The sequence below is a fragment of the Elephantulus edwardii genome, unplaced genomic scaffold (assembly GCF_000299155.1).
Source record: "Elephantulus edwardii isolate Elephantulus edwardi_28Jun2011 unplaced genomic scaffold, EleEdw1.0 scaffold00219, whole genome shotgun sequence".
NCBI classification, from domain to species: Eukaryota; Metazoa; Chordata; class Mammalia; order Macroscelidea; family Macroscelididae; genus Elephantulus; species Elephantulus edwardii.
This window is the reverse complement of record NW_006399969.1, coordinates 4,080,259-4,098,201: the sequence shown is the minus strand read 5'-3', so window position 1 is coordinate 4,098,201 and position 17,943 is coordinate 4,080,259. Positions and strand designations below refer to the sequence as shown.

At 38.5% G+C, this 17,943-nt stretch overlaps 1 protein-coding gene and 1 pseudogene across 3 annotated transcripts in view; both read right to left on the bottom strand.

Annotated features, from left to right (window-relative positions):
- PLD5 (phospholipase D family, member 5) overlaps window positions 1–17,943 on the bottom strand; it is a 702,213-nt gene that overhangs the window by 264,645 nt on the left and 419,625 nt on the right. For 2 of the 3 annotated variants that reach the window (XM_006898071.1, XM_006898070.1), the window contains exon 3: window positions 7,532–7,700. The exons of the other annotated variant lie outside the window; for it this stretch is intronic. In XM_006898071.1, the coding sequence (XP_006898133.1) occupies window positions 7,532–7,700 (169 nt within the window). The remainder of the gene's footprint in view (window positions 1–7,531; window positions 7,701–17,943) is intronic. 3 annotated transcript variants of the gene reach the window in all.
- LOC102871437 lies at window positions 13,840–14,355 on the bottom strand (annotated as a pseudogene).

The following is a 17,943-nucleotide window of genomic DNA, read 5'->3' as shown; positions in this document are numbered from 1 at the left end:
GGGTGGAGAAAACAGTGCAACAATGAATGAATGAAAACCCCAAATCTCTGTAAATGTTCATTAAAACTAATAAAATTTAATAATAAAAAACCACTTTTTTGTTTGTTACTAAATTAGAAATTGAATGTCTAAGTTTGGATCACCAAATATCCATGTGGACTGAGTTGTTTTCATGAGCTGAGTGTTGTGCTATCCACAGAGTCAAAAAGTTGGACATGAACAGCAACACTCCATTGTTAAATGGAAATTATCCATATGAGATTGGGTTCAGGAAGGACCCAAATCCCCTGGTTCCTATTTTGTAATACAGTCTTCTATCTTCCATTTGGAACAGAGAATGCTATATAATTAGCTATCTGAGGAAGAGAAAATTCATGCCTAGTTTACAGATAGTTCTGCATGATATGGAGGCACCACTTGGAAAAAAGAGACAGTGACATTACTTGAGCCCCCTTCTGAGACCTCCCTGAAAGACAATGGTGAAGGGAGTTTCTCCCTATGGGAAGAGCTATGAGCAGTGTATCTAGCTTTGTATTTGGCTTGTTGTTGCTGTCACGTGCCTTCAAGTCAAGCACAACTCACAGTACCACTATGAATAACTGATCTGAACCCTGTCCTATATGTACCATTCTCATAATATCTGGCACACTCAAGTCCATTGCTACAGTCACTATGTAAATCCATCTGGTTGAGGCACTTCCTATCTTTTGCTATCCCCCTTTCCAAGCATGAGGTTTCTGTCTTCTAGAAATATGCTTGAAGTATGTGCTTTAGGTGCTCCTCCAAGGAACATTCTGGTCTGCATCTTATCCAAGACATAACTGCTTGATCTTTTGGCAGCTCATGAGCTAGTCAGTACTCTTCTCCAACACCATAACTCAAAGGAATCAATTTTTCTTCTGTTACCCTTATTCATTGTCCAGTTCTCAGATGCACAGCAAGTGAATGAAAAGACCATGGCTAGAATGAGATGCACCTAAATCTTCAACCTGACCATCACTGCTCCTTAGTAATTTGGAGAGGTCCCTGATGCAGACTCTTCCAGGGAAATACGTCTCCTGATCTCCGACTGCTGGTCCCTAGAATACTTACTGTGGATACAAGTAAGATGAAATTGTTGACAGTTTAAATCTTTCTCCATCTATTATGATGCTGCTTATTAATCCAGTAGTGAAAATTATTGTTTTCTTGATGATGAGATTCAATCTATGTTGAAGACTGTAGTCTTTGATCTTCTCCAGTAAATGCTTCAATTCCTCCTCATTTTCAGCAAGCAAAGTTGTGTCATCTTCAGAGTCTTCCTCCAATCTGGATGCCACATTTCTCTTCATAGAGTACAACTTCTCAAATAATTTGCTCAGCATACAGATTGAATAGGCAAGGAGAAAGGATGCAACTCTAATGCACATTTGTCTTAATTTTAGACCATGTCATGTTCTCCTGATCTGCACAACAGTTTCTTAGTCTAGGCACAGGTTTCACATGAACATAATTAAGAATTCTGGCATTTCCATTCTTCTCACTGTTAGCAATAATTTGTTATGATTCCTGTAGTCAATGCTTTTGCATAGTCAATAAAGCACAAATAGACATTCTTTTGGTATTCTTTACTTTTATCTAGGATCCAACTGACATCAGCAATGATATCCCTGGTGCTAGCACCTCCTCCAAATGCAACTTGAACTTCTGGAAGTTCTCTATGTTTTGTTATAGTCATTTTTGAGTGATCTCCAGATGTGTGATTGTATTAAAATTTATGGGCTAATGACTTGGTTGGATGATCAGAGAATTAAAAGGAATATGGTTGAAGAATTTGTGACAACGAAGTATAGTAAAGAACTGTGGGGCTATACCTCTTTTATTGAGACAAAGAAATTAATATACTTGCATTTCATGTGAATGTTAACAAAAGGGTGATTTCAGAAGAAGAACATTAGAACTGTCAAGTGGCTAGAATGGCATGTCTTTGGAAACAAGTTAACCTCTTTTCCTAGGCATTCTTATCATTGTCCAATTAAATCATGCATAAAGTGGCCGTGGTGACAGAGATGAATGTTATGCAAGGACTCAGTAAAATGGGTTTCTACTCACCATGGAAGATTTGGTAATGGCCACTATTAAGTGTTCAGTCTGTCAGCAGCGGACACCAACTCTGATGGAAACATTTCTTAGAGTGAACAGCCAACAACCTGAAGGCAGGTTGATCACACTGGTCTGATTATAACATTAAAGGGTAGTGTTTTGTGTATTCCTTGTATGTTTGTTTGTTTGTTTTACTTCCTTTGTCACTCAGTATTGTGCGTACAGAAATCATCAGTGGTGGAATTGCTGGGTCATATGGAATTTCTATGTTCAACTTTTTAAGGAAACACCAAACTGTCTTCCATAGTGGTTGCACTATTTTACAATCCCACCAACAGTGTATGAGAGTTCCATTTCTCCACATCCTCTCCAACATTTGTTACTTGCTGCCCTACTAAACTTTGCCACTGTGACTAGAATGAGAGGGTATCTCGCTGTGGTTTTGATTGACATTTCTCTTATTGCTGGTGATTTTGAACATTTCTTCATGTGCCTGTTGGCCACCTGAATGTCACCTGTGAAAAGTATTCCCATGTCTTTTGCCCATTTTGTAACTGAGTCTTTTTCTTCTGAATAATTTGTTTTTTAATTGAATTTATTCTTCATTTCCTTAAGATTGCAAAACACAAACCTTGTTCTCTTTTGGTATTTGAATTCCAGGTCTCTGCACATTTTGTTAAAACACTTTGTTTCCTTCAGTTGCCTTTCTGTTCAGTTCTCATTTCATTATTGATTATTTCTTTGGATTCTCTACATTTAAGAGCAAGTTTCAGAGTCTCTTCATTTTTTTATTTTTTTTATTCTACTAGTTTATCTAAAAAATTCAAATACATTATTTTTTCCAGACCAGATTTTTCCAATTTCCCTCACTCACCTCTCAATCAAATTGTACAACCCATTGATTAATCCCCCTCCCCCTGCACATTCTCAACCTTCTGCTTCCACCCTCCCTGCACACACACACACCTTGGATCCTCATACTCATTCTACAATAATGGTTTTATACAGTATTTGTCCTTGTGGGACTGAGTTAGTTCACTCAGCATAATGCTTTTCACTCCTTCTCAAGTTAGATGGTAATTTTAAAAAATCATAGCTCTTGCATGCTGCACAGTATTCCATTGTATGAATGTACCATAATTTCACAATCCATTAAGTTGTAGTTGGACATCTGGATTGTTTCCATGATTTTGTGATGGTGTCTAAGGCTGCTATAAATATTGCTGTACAAGTCTCTGTACCTTAGTTCTCATTTTTTCAGAGTATATTCTAAGCAGTGGAATAGCTGCGTCATATGAAATTTCTATGTTCAATTTTTTGAGGAAGTGCCAAACTGCCTTCCAAAACAGTTGTGCTATTTTACAATCCCACCAACAATGTATAAGAGTTCCTATCTCTCCACACCATCTCCAACATTTATTACTTGCTGTCTTGTTAAACTTTGCCACTGTTACTGGACTGAGATGGTTACCTCATTGTGTTTTTGATTTGTATCTCTCTTATTGCCAGTGATTTGGAGTAGTTTTAAATGTGTCTGCCAAATCTTCCTCTGTTAATATTCTTTCCATATATTTTGCTCATTTTGTAATTGGGCTATCAGTCTTTTTCTTGTGGAGGCCCAAGAATATTCTGTAAACTTTCATTATGAGACTCTTGTCTGAGATGATATTACCAAATAATTGCTCCCAGTCAGTAGGTTTTCCTTCATACTGTTGGAGAAAGTTTTTGATACACAGAGGGATTTAATCTTTAGAAGGGCCCATTCATCAACTTCATCCTCTCCAAGTTGTACATTTCTGGCTGTATTTGGCAGTCTCTTTTTACTGTGGACTAGAGCTTCCGACCTGATCCCAGTTTGTCTCTTATGAACTTTATAGTTTTGATCTTTACTCCCAGGTCTCTGATCCACTCCGAGTTGATTTTTGTGTATGGGATGAGGTGTAGATCTTGTTTCTCTGCAGGTGGAAGCCCAGTTTTGCCAGCACCATTTGTTGAAGAGGTTGTCATTTCCCCACTTGATAGGTTTTATTTCCGTGTCGAATATCAGTTGACCATAGATAGCTGGGTCTATTTTGGGGTTCTCAATTTTGTTCCATTGGTCTGTGTGCCTGTCATGGTACCAGTACCATGCTGTTTTGGTTACTACTGCTGTGTAGTAGGCTTTGAGGTCACAGGAAGTGCCATGTCCCCACCTTATTTTTGTTTGTCAGAAGTGTTTTGCTTATTTGGTGTCTCTTTCCTCTCCAAATAAACTTGACTGTTTCCCTTTCGATCTCCTTGAAAAATGAATTTGTTATCTTTGCTGGATAGCATTGAATATGTAGAATGCTTTTAGTAGGACTGTCATTTTCATGATGTTGAGTCTTCCTATCAATGAACAGGGCACAGTTTTCCATTTCTTTAGGTCTTTGATTGTGTCTTGCAAAAATGTTCTATATATTTCTTTGTATAGGTCTTTTGTAACTCTAGTTAGTTTCACTCCCAAGTATCTCACTTTGTGGTTGGCTACTGTAAATGGTATTGCGTTCTTGATTTCTTTCTCAGAGGTTCTTCTGACATCTGTTTTGGCCTTTTCTTTCTCATATTTTTAATGATATTTAACTTCATTCACATATGATAACCTTACTGTCATCTGGTCTTCATCATGAATGTTCACAAGTGCATTAAAGCTATTCTTGAAATAGTTTTACATACTGGTGGCATAAATGGAATTTTATATTTTGACTCTCAAAGACTTGCTTTCATTTTCTTCACTTTCAGTTTGTACTAGGTTGTGAGCAATTGATTATCTGCTCCACATTTGTCTCCTGCCCTTGTTCTGATTGAGGATACTGAGTTTTCCAGGATACTTTTCCACAGATGTAGTATATTTCATGCTTAAATCTTCTATTATATGAATTCCATGTATAGTATTCATTTAAATTTTTAAATGGTACTGTATTTGCAATGTGTAAGTGCACAAAATTCTGTCATATAATCTTCAGCTTTATTTCTATCATCACGGCCATATTTTCCAATGACCAATCCTTTGTTTCCAATTTCTACTCTCCAGTCATTATAATTAATGACTCTTGTTAGCTAGCACATTCAATCAATTTCTGAGTGCAGAAGTTGATAGTAACCCTCAGGTTCTTCATCTTTGGATTTAGTAGTTATTGCTTATATTTGAGTAATAGTCATATTAATAGGTCTTCCTTGTATTTACATAGATACTACTTTATCACTGAAAGCACTGCATTTCAGGCCATCTCTTAAAATATTATTTTTTAAAATGAGTATTATTCCAGTCTTCTCTTTGCCATTTTTTATGATATTATTTTTTCTGGTTCAAAATGGCAGTATCAATTCATTATACCTTACTACTTGTTGTTGTGTACCATTGCATAGTAACCAACCCATAAATCCAGTGGGTTTTCAGAGAAAGTAAATGTATGGAAGGAGACTGCCCATTCTTCTTCCTGGTGCACCTGGTAGATTCAAATCATGTGCTTTTGAGATAGCAGCTATGTCATCAGTGTCTAATGTGTTTTATCTTAATGTGTTCCATTTCATTTTTTACAACAACCAATTGTCTAAGATTCATACTTTATCTATTTTATATTTCAAATATTAATGAATGTTTGCAGATGTTTCTTCTCATTGGATGAAAGCTTTATTCCATCTACATCTTTAAAGTAGTGTCTTCATTGAGTTTTGTTTTGAGTGCCTTCCAACATGAGTGGCTTATCTTCTAGCAGTCTGGTGGACAATATTCTGTGACTATTAAAGGACCTATTTGTTTAGAAAAAGATGTTCACTCCTGCTTCTTAGACTAGATGCTCTCCTTAGACCAATTTATCATGGGTAACCATGCTAATGGTTCAAATATTAGTGGCATAGCTTCCAGCATCACAGTAACTTGCACGGTAACCCTCACCTTGGTACAACAAACTGATTGATGATTCATGGAATAGAAAATTACAGCAACCTGATTCTGATATGATTATTATTGGCCCAAAGCCTTTAGGAATAAATATTTACCATCCCACTTGGCAAAGAACCATAACTAGTTGACGGCTTATTAAGGGAAAGATAAATACCTACTGAATGGTGAAAAGGGGGGGGTCTAAATACAAGTTATGACCATGTGAACAACTATAGAAATGAAGAGCCTCATTAGCATTTATTCCTTGTTCAGGTTCACAAAACAGTTTTAATTTTTCAATAAAAAATATAAGCTATAAGCAGACCTAGTTTTTTGGTGTGTGTGTGTGTTTTTTTTTTTTAATTTTAAGCTTGTTAGTAGCATCCTGTTAGATATCAGTATGATTTTTGTAATTACATTTTAAGGACATATTTATAAGTGTCATGTTGACCATTGGTGGAAAGTGATGGTTAAGGTTATGTGCCAACTTGGCTGTCAAGATTTTTCTTTTACAGTTATGATAGGATCATTCCCTTTGATTTTCCCTTTGATTTTCTAGGAGCAGCCAATCCACTGAAAGACAACTTCATTGGAGGTATGGCTTGCATTTAGTATATAAGTTTGGTGGAGTTGGCTAGCTTTCTGTGTTCAGATCCATTGTTCATAGGGTTGCTATGAGTTATACTCGACTTGATGGAACCTAACAACATAACAAGAAGAATAACAATCTGTTATTCTTACTTGCCAATATTGACATTTTCAACTTCTGTAACTATACAAAATCTTGAGTCAGTTCTTTTTTTTGTTCTTTTGGGGGGGTTTCCATTTATTATTATTATTATTGTTAATTTTTTATATATATTCTTATTCATATTCATTCTTTCTCTTGCTCTCTCCTCCCCCTTTCCCTCTTGCTTGTCTCTCTCCTGTCTCCCTTCTCTCCCTCCCTCCCAAGTAAACAGTTAGCATTGATTTTGCTTCTCTAGAGAACCTAGCCTAGTACATTGGTTTTCTGAGTAACTTGAATGAAACTTCTGTTATCTTCTTTCAAAATAACACTCACCTTAAATTATTCCTAAATAAACCAATCCATTGAGCAGATACTTAACTGTTTCCCATCATCTCACATGTATCACTTGGTAATGGTGATTTGATGTTAGAAATAATCGCTTTCCATGTGGCAGACTCTAGTTTCATTCCCAGACTATACACCTTATTTACAGTCATTACAACTCTGGGACATGCTATTGATGGAGATTAATAGAATTGGCATATTTTCAAACTGTGGACCCAGCAGAGTTTTGGCCACAGCTGACCATTTACAAAGCTGAAACATGACTTTGTCCTTAGAAGAGCAACATTCTAGGAACTGAGACACATATGATTAACAAAGGCACATGAACATAAGTATAATGATGCACATATATTATGGAGTGAGGGTATATTTTTTAAAAAAAATGAGATTGAAAAGTGGAAGACAAGAAAACTCAAGGGGGTAATACACACATAAGTAAGAACATTTCACACATAAAGGATGCAGCTTACCTGACATGCTGATGGATGAGTGTGGTTGAGATCCCAATGGGAAGACACTATGTCAACAGACTTTTTGGCCATGTTGAGTAAATTCATCCAGCCTTGGAAAAGTGATAAGTGAAATGGTGCATTTTCTGAATAGTTAAGGCCTTCAGGAATATTTTCCACCAGGGCAATTCTTAGAAAAGATTTCAAAAACAGACAAACAAAATCTAGTCAAATTTGAAGACAGGGGTCTTCATACATGCATGAAAAGACATCTGAAAACAATATTCTTTACCTTTGCTTATGTATACTTTACTCATAACTAACATTTTTCTACCAAATAACTCAAAGTTTCATTATGGTAATGTAATTTCAGAGTTTATGTTCCCCCTCCTCCAAAGTATCCAATAAACGACCTTTAATCTTTTAGAAAATCTTGATATTTATCCCTACTATCCAGTTTCAAATTAAGTGTTCTTCTAATAATATTTCTTCCTTTCCTCCTCTCATTTCCACAGCAACATGATTATTATATATGGTACTACATCTATGGAGCTCTGGTTCTTGTGGCAAGAAGTGCATTGTAACCCCAACTCATTCAGTTAGAATCCACCAGCTGCTCCATGGGAGAATGATGAGCAAGTTCCTCCCATGCAATTAACTGACTCTGAAAACCCACCGGAAGGTCAGCTATGGGTTGGTACACAACAATAATTAGTTCTATGAGCTAATCAAGACCATAAGTTAAGTATTTTCTTATCTCACTCTTTATAACAACACTGTATATATACTATAATTCAATAAATATTTTGACTATTGTTACTGTTTGCATCTCTAGAAATGCTTTCCAGCATCAGGTGGGAAGTAATGCTGAATGATATAAAGTTTCCCTATTGCAAGACATTTTAAGTCTGAGGTGATTGTGAAATAATGTTAATGAGAAAACTACATAATCACAGTCAACAATACTGTAATGAATTTGCTTTCCTTTCTTATATATTTTCTGTCAGTGACAAGACAAACATAGTATCTGGCTCTCCTCAGTGTGGTAGTTAAAATTGTAACGTTTTCAATTCTGAGTTTGCCAGATAAAACATGATGCTTTAATAAAGGGGTGAACAATTATTTCCAGTTTAATAAATGCACATTCTCCTGCATTGCCCTATGAGAAAGTAATAAACTCTTATGATGATACCAGTAAGGGCTTCCAGAATAAGAGCATATCTCAGTCATACCTATATGCCTAGTTCCTGATACATGTATTATAAAAATTCCATATCCACTGCTATTGATTCAATTCCAATTCAAAGTGACCATTGAGGGTCACTAAAAACTAGGTCACTAAAATTAGGTTTTCAAGGTTGTAAATCTTTACAAATGCAGCTCTCACTGTTGTTGAGTCAAAACTGATTCATAGCTGACCCATCACTGCGTTTTGGGTTTTTTTAGGTTCAGTGAGACAAGAAGAGATTGCCCATATCTCTCCTACTGAATTGCTGGTACATCCAAACTCCCAGATAGGTGCAGCCTTTGGGCTACAGCATTAACTCTCTATGGATTAAGCTACCAGAGTAGATGGCCCAATTTTTTTTTTCCCGAGAAACATCTCAGAAACCCAATAAAGGAAAATTTGAGTCAGAATTTAGTCTATGACCATAAGTTACTTTAGTATGACATTATGTGAATGCAACTAATTATATCCTCAAAGACTCCATTACCAAATAATGTTGTGTTTATGGTTTTGTACATTTAGGACATCAAAATACCTTTGGGGAGGAGCCAACACATAGTAGCTATGGAAGTAGGTAAGGTTTTCAAGAGACATTAAAAAGACCAAAAAAATTGTTCAAGTTTAGGAAACTTCTTGCTTATTGATAGAGAAGGTGGGGCAGATGACAAAGATCTAAAATAAATTACCAGAAAGACTGGAAAGGACAAAGGGAAGCAAAATTCCCTAGTAACCAAAGGACACCACATTATTAATTGTTTTTATAAATACCCAAGTAAATGTGGAGTTTATGAAAAAAGAAAAACCAAAGCTCCATCTCAAGCCTGGCGACTCTGCTGTATTTTATGTAATGCATTGCCAGAGGAAGGCCAAGAACCACTTCTTTGTTCTCTTCACTTTCCTTCTCACTCATTTTGCATGGGGATCTTTACGGCTCCTTCTGCCACAGAGCTTGTTCTCTATGACTTGAGGACAAGTGCACTAGAAATCAGCTTTGAAATGCCTTGACTTATATCTGTGACCTATCATTTTATTTCTTTTAACAATCAACAGCTGGCTCCTCTCCAGGGTTCCAATCTCATTAGCATACATGCAGAACTCATGCTATACTGTTCCTTCTCCAGCCAGGAAAGAAAGGAGGTAGACCTCATTAATATTCACCTTTGGACAAATCACTGTGATGACTGCATATCATCTCTAGGAGAACCAGGCCCAGAGGTGGCAGTACTCTTTCTGACACCTATTAACAAGGGCGATATGCTGACTACACAGGATCTCTCTTTTTATGATATTTTGAGATAAAATACAAATAGTTTAAACTGTGTGTCTATGGAAATTAAGTGGAATAAGTGTAAGAAACATTTTTCTACTGCATTACTAATCTTTTCAATGCAATTCTAACTATTCTTACTAAGTAGATTATATTTCTTTTCTGACCATAATGGAATAATGAAAATGTCCTTCTCAATACAGGAATAACATTTCATCTTCTCCAAGAAATGTATCTATTTCCCCTCCTAAAAATGTTATTGTGCCTAGGTGATGTCTGGTTGGCTCCAATTCATAGTGATCCTAAGCACAATAGAAGTAGACCCTACCCTCTTCTGTGTCATCCTCACAGTCTCCCCCGTGCCTAAGCCCATTGTTGTAGTCAATGTGGTAATCCATATCCTTGAGAATCTTCCTCTTTTTTACTAAACTTCTGATTTTGTCAGCATGTTCTTTTTGCAGGAATTGACCTCCCCTGATCACATGCCCAATGTAAGTAAGATGAAGTTTTAGCATCCTTATTTTTAAAAAGCACTCTGTATGCTGAACAAATTATTTGGGAAACTGGACTTTATAAAAATGAATGTGGCATCGGGAGCAGTGAAAGATGCATCAACAATCTGCATTATGCAGATGACCACCTTGCTTTCTGAAAGACAAAAAGACCAGAAGCACTTGTGTAGAAGATCTAACACTAGCCTTCGATAAAATCAAGAATACAAAAATCTCACCACTGGGCCAACAGGCAAGATCAGGATTGAAATTGTTAACGAGTTCATCTAACTTGGATCCACACTAACACCTTGGTACTAACAGTCAAGAAGACAAAAGACATATCGCACTGGGAAAAATCTGCTGTTAAGGCTTCCTACAAAGCTCTAAGGAACAATGTAAGTTTAAAGATTAAAGTACAATCCACTGGTGATGTTGTTATATATCATTAAGTGAGAAACAATGCATAGTTGATGCTCCAGTGAGTTTTCAGAGGCAGTAAATCTCATGGTAGAAGATTTCCCATATTTCTCTCATGGAGCAGTTGGTTGATATGAACTGCATTCCTTTGGGCTGTCAATGCAATACCATTTAGGGACCAGAGCTCCCTATCTATACCTGATCCAAGCCATAAGGTTTTTCAATTACTTTCTTGCAAGTGAAAGTTCGACAATAAATAAAGAAAACCAAAGAAGAACTGATGCATTTGAATTATCATCCCGATGAAGTATTTTGAATATACCATAGATTGTCAGAACAAATCTGTCTTGGAAGAAATACCATCAGAATGCTCCTTAGGGGCAAAGATAGTGAAATACCTCTCACATACATTGGACATCCTATCAGGATCAACTAATCCTGGCAGAGGACATTGTTGTTGTTGTCATGTGCCGTCGAGTCATTTGCTACTCATAGAGACCCTATGTACAACAGCCCTAAACCCTCCTCTATCCTGTGCCAATTGCATTGCCTCTAAAACACCCATCCCGATTACCCCAGTCACTGAATCAATCCATCTCATGGAGGGTCTTCCTCTCCTGCGCTGTCCCTCCACCCTACCAAGCATGATGTCCCTCTCCAAGGACCTGTCTCTCCTTACAACATGTCCAAAGTATGTCAGATGAAGCCCCAGAATCCTTGCCTCCAAGGAGCAGCCTGATTTAACCCTCTCCAGGATGAATCTGTTTGTTTTCTTAGCAGTCCACGGTACGTTCAATACTCTTCTCCAGCACCACAGCTCAAAGGCATCAATTCTCCTTCTGTCCTCCCTAGTCATTGTCCAACTCTCTGATGCATAACAAGTGATTGCAAAGACCATGGCCTGTATCAGGTGCACCTTAGTCTCCAGAGAGACACCGCTGCTCTTGAGTACTTTAGAGAGGTCCCTAACAGCAGACTTTCCCATCGCAATATGTTTCTTGATTTCCTGGCTGCTGGTGCCGAGAGTGTTGGCAGAGGACATTATGTTTTGTAAATTTAGTGGAAAAGGGAAGAACCTCCCCAAGACAGACTGACTCATTCACTTTACAATGGAGGTTCACGGCCAGGCATTCATTTTATTATAGATAGGGTTGTTATGATTTGGAACTGAATAAATGGCACCTAACAAAAACAATACTAACACTAAATTTTAAAACTGACACAAAACTAATAAAAATGCTCTACATATATAATTTAGCTCTGGTTGGAATAGGCCATAAAGAGTTGTGCTGTTATCCACAGGCCTCTCCAGAGAGGGGATTTTTGAATTCCCTGCAGCCTCTGTTGGCTGTTTTAATCCACCTAACTGCTCCACAGGAGAAAGATAGACAATCTCCTTCTGTGTGATTTACAGCCTCCTGAAAAATCATTCTCTAATTTCTCTCAAGGGTTTGGAGCTCTGTTATTTCAGAAGTGGATAGCCAATCTTGCTTCCTACTCTGTTTTAAATCTGAAAGTGCTGCTGGAACCTGTTCACCATGTAAAACCTGCAGATACTTGAGACATCAGTGGCATAGCTTTACAACAACTGGCAGACAAGTGTTGTGCTCTTAAGAGTAAACCAATAAACAAGCAAGTACATGCATGCCTAAATTGAAGAGTAAGCAACAACATGCAAATCACTCTCTAATACAACAAACGGCGGGTAAGTATTGTACCCTTAGTACCAGAACCATAAAAAAAGCAGCGTACAGATATCACGTAGGCCCTAGTCCACATCTGCTTGTTGATTAGCTCTGACTGGAACCCCTGGTGAAGATGGTACAGTCAGGTATATACAGAAGAAACATGTATTTATCTCCATTACCAAAATCAGTGATGCAACAGAAAGTGAAAAATTAATCTTTAGTATAACATGAAAGCAGATTGCTGCTGAAGATTCTTAAAAAATAGGACAGTACATCAACAGAATCTGCCAGAATTTCAGGCTTGATTTAGAAGAAGCTGTGGCATAAGGGATAGCATTGCTGATGCCAGACGGATCTTGTCTAAAATCAGAGACTATCAGAAGGATGCCGATTTGTTTTTTACCGTCTATTAAAAGGCTTTTGACTGTGTACATTACAACAAATTATGGCTAACATTGTCAGAGACAATGAGGTTGGCTCAGGATAGAGCAGGGTTCAGAGCTGTTGTACACAGAGTCACAACGAGTCACAAGTGATTAGATGGCACATAATAACAACAACAACATGGTTGTGTCATAATTAAAGATCTACTGCTGGCAGGTGCTGTTGAGTACGATTTCTAGTGATCCTATGAACAACAGATCTGAACCGTGTCTTATCCTGAACCATCCTAATAATCTCTAACCTATTTGAGCCCATTGCTGAAGTCACTGTCTCAATCTACCTGGCTGAGAGCCTTCCCCCCTTTAGCTGACCCTTCACTTTTCCAATGATATGTCATTCCAAGGAACAGCCTTTCCTAACAACATGCCCAAAGTATGTGAGAAGAAGCTTCTCTATACTTGACATCTCCGGCTCCACTTTCTCCAAGACAGACTTGTTTTCTTGGCAGTCCATGGGATCTTCAGTATTCTTCTCTCAAAACACAACTTAGAGGCATTGATTCTTCTGTTTCCTTTATTCATTGTTCAGCTCTCAGATACATAGTAAGAAACTGGAAAGACTATGGCTTGAATCAGGCCCGTCTTAATCTTTTAGGCCTTTGCAGGGATCCCTGACAGCAGACGTTCCCAAAGCTCTATGTCTCTAGATATCCTGACTAAAGGGAAGATTTAGGGCTTTCCCCGCCTTAGGATTTATTTGTACAAATAACACAGGAGGACACCAGCCCCATGTAGATGGCAGCAGCCCAGGGGGGTCACACCAGTCCTTCTGTCCTCAGATGGAGAACTCAATTATGGAGCCTTTGCAGGGGCCTGGGCACCTTTAGGAGCCTGGCTTGGAGCAGGAGTCTGAGTTGAGGCCTTAGCTGGCACGTGGGCTGCAGCTTTGGCTGGTGCCTGAGTTGAGGTTGCTGGAGCTTCGGCCTTACTGTCAGCCTTGGCTTTGGATTTTGGCTGGTTAAGCCTGAGCCCCTTGGCACTGCAGGACCCAGCACGCTTCCCAAGCCTGGGATGGGCGATGTAGATGAGTTGGCTGAGCTTATGGTTGACACCCCTTGGGATCCTGGGCTTGACCTCTTTGGACTTGACAAGAACCTTCACAGCCTCAGCACGTTCATCCATGGCCTTGGCATTGTTGGCTTGCATCTTCTTCAGGCCCTTGTACTTCTTGGCAAAGCACATGTTCCTCAAGAATTTGGGGTCTACCCCCTTAAGAGACTCATATCGTTGCAATCTTGGTTTTTTGAGACCATTTCTGTGCCATTTTTGGGAGTGGTTGTGTGTGGTGTGGTTCTTGGACTTGGCCATGTCTGCACCGTCGCCACAGCTCCCCTTTTTTAGGGCTATATTTTTAAACACTTGGGGTTTTGGTTTTTCTTTTTACATATTTTATTGGCATGCAAATAATCATTCATATACATTGTGCTTCATAAATTCTTTCATTTACATTGTTTTTAATTTATGTAGTGTGCTTTATACAATCATTCATATATACTTGTTGTTGTTGTTGTGTATTGTAGTATCAGAACCGACCCATAGCTGAGCCTCCAGTGAGTTTTCAGAGACAGTTACTCACACAGGAAGACACTTACCATATTTCTGTGGAGTGCCTTCCGGATTGCAACATAGCTTCTTGCCTCTAGGCCAGCAGAGCTCTCTGTACACTCTATTTTATATAATTAATTACTAATTACCTATGCCTATTATTATCCAATCAAAATTTACCTATTGCCACTGCATAGTCAGCCATCCTGTAGAACTGCCCCATGAGATTTTCTGTAGAATAGTCACATAGGATTTCTAAGACTATGGAGTCTGGTTGCCTACTGGCAAAAAGGGAGACTGCAATCTCAAAGGCTTGGGATTTGAATTCACCAGCTGCTCCATAGAAGGGTGGACAATCTCCTCTTATGTCATTTACTGCCTCTGAAAATCTGTGGGACGGTCAGCAATGGGTCAATTCCCACTATATGGCATACACCACACTCACCAATCTTTATTGATGTAGACTACAGCATATTTTGGCTATGAGTGACTTTGGGTTCAGACTTTCTCACTTCTTTTGTTAGTACTCAAGCTGGTGCTTTACCACTCTGCCATCATGAGCTTCATGAACATTCAATGTCATTGGTGTCGATTCAAAAATGACTCACAGTTGATACTTCAGTGGTTTTTCAGAGGCTATAAATCACACAGGACAAGACTGTCCATCTTTCTCCCTTGGACCAGCTAGTGAATTTGAACTGCCATAGAGGTGTGATCGCTTGGCTAGGAACTTTCTGTAGACTGGAACTCCCTTCATGAACATGACATAGGTCACATCGTATCCCACCCAGTGGTATCTCTTAGATTCCCCCGTGGAAAGGTACCTTTACCTTCTCTAGAATTCTCTCATGCAAGCACACCTTCAGATGGTCTCCAATGATTTCACCTAATATTCTGGCATTCATGATTCTTATGAACCATTTATGATTCCTGAATCTATTTTCACTGTGATGGGTTTGAACTGGTGTAGTCTATTGCTTCTAGACTTGTTAGCTGACATTCTATGAGGAAAAGGGAAAGCATTCTCTTCTCCCCTGATATTTTAAAATTTTAATCTTATTGTAATCCTGTAGACTCATTTCCTTTTTAGTAGTGTTCATATTGCTGCATATATTAGCAGTGAGACTCCTGTAAGGTCTTTTAGGTCCTTTTGATATGCCTCTTTCCATTTTGAACATCTTGTTACTTTTTGCACCAGATGTTTCATTAGCATTAATTTTCAAATCGACTTTCAGAGACAGTTGCAAACATCATGATGGTGAGGGTAAGTTGGTCACATCAGATTTATTATAAATCTACAAAGTGTGAACTTAGCCTCTATAATTGTATTCAGAGGAGAAGAGCTAAAGGTTTCCTTTTGAAGAGAGACAGCAGGGAATTACAACAAGTATTGCTATTGAAGTAATTATCTTGTTTGCATTACATAATTTGAAAGTGCTTATGCAGATATTATTTCATACAATCATCAAAAAACAAAGTGTAAAATGGTACACCTCAAGATGGAAGAGAAAAGGAATCAGGATCCCAGAAGCCAGATATTCCTGAGGGAGAGAGAATGCCATAGAACCAGGATTTGAATGTGGCTTTGTCAGAGTTCACTCTCATGAGCATTTCAGGAGATTAAATGAGGCTGTGCTATCATCCTAGATGACTTTCTACAAACATGCCTGAAGCCACATTGACTCATGGATTTCATGCACAAGAGAAGAAATTGCTGCTCAGTCCTACACTACGCATGATCAGTTGCACATTACTACTTCCAAAACCACTATAGATCATAAATTGCAGATTAGATGCAGATTAGATATTTATGATCTGTAGAGGTTCTAGGAGTAGTAAATGGCCATGATCTTCTTTTTAGTTTGTCTTAGTCTAGGAAAGTTCACTGAAGTCTCTAAGGCATCTTAGGAACAGGAACACCTCTGGTGATAAACAAGGGGTAGTTCGATATGAGCTACACTGGCCAAGGTCTCCTGCATCAACAGAGAGAGGATTCTACCAGAGCCACTTTCCTTCATGCAGGGAAGGGAAAGGTGGAATGATGCTGGAGGACAAACTGGGGCACAAAATCTGGACTGGGACCTTAGTCTGATGAGGAGAAGAGGGGAAGGACTTCCTCCTTATACTCACAACACTATATTGTCAATCTCTCAAAAGGAGCCATCAGTGACAGGGAGGCACTCTTCTTGTGAAAGAAAACAGACAGAAAGGCAGAACTTTTTCCCTTGGAGTTCTGTATTGGGCTCTTGCTACCTTTTAAAATAAGATGGGGACAACACAGAAAGGGATTCTGATTACAAAAACCCCTAGCACTGGCACTGCCTTTGATGAGCTTCATTCACTGTGAGAAGATGGACATTAGAAAACACGGTGGAAAGAACTCACAAGGTCTAATTAAAGAACTGATTTGTATGTGTTACATAGTTATTGGTGTCCCTTGGTGGTATCTATGGCTAAACCTATGACTATTAATGGAAAGGTTGGCATTTCAAGCCTAACCAGATGTGCCTTGGAAGAAAGGCTTTACAATTTGCTTGTGGAAGGACACAGCCAAGAAAACATTATGAAGCAATTCTGTGCACACATGGGAACATCATGAGGTGCAACCGTCTTAACAGATGACTGATTAAAGGTAAACTTGGACATCTAGCAAAATAGATGGCTACTATTTCTACTACTTTACCTGTTGTTATGTGTCATTCAGTTGACTCTGACTCATAGCAACTCTATGTACAACTTCTCTGAACCCTCCTCTGCCAAACTCACTGTTCCTGTTACACCTACCCCCATTACTACAGTCACTGAGTCAATCTATGTCATGCAGAGTTTTCCTCTCCTGCATTGTCCATTCATCCTTCAAAGCATGATGTCCCTCTCCAGGGACTGGTACCTCCCTGCAACACACCAAAAGTATGTCAGACAGAGCTTCAAAATCCTTGCCTACAAGGAGCAGCCTGGTTTTGTCCTCTCCAGGATGGACCTGTTTGTACTCTTAGCAATCTATGGTACATTCAGTACTCTTTTCTGGAACCACAACACAAAGGCATCAATTCTTCTTCTATCATCTCTAGTCATTGTCCAGCTCTCAGATACATAGGTGCATTTTAGTCTCTAGAGTGACATCATTGCTCTTCAGTACTCTGTAGAGAACCCTGACAGTATATTTCTCCAATATAATTTGTCTTTTGATTACCTGGACACTAGTACTAATAGAGTTGACTTTAGAGGCAAGCAAGCTGGAACTACTAACAATCTCAGTATCTTGATGCTGCCAATTGGCCCAGTGGTGAGAATCTTTGTTTTCTTGATGTTGAGCTTCAATCCATATTGAAGACTACAGTCCTTGACCTT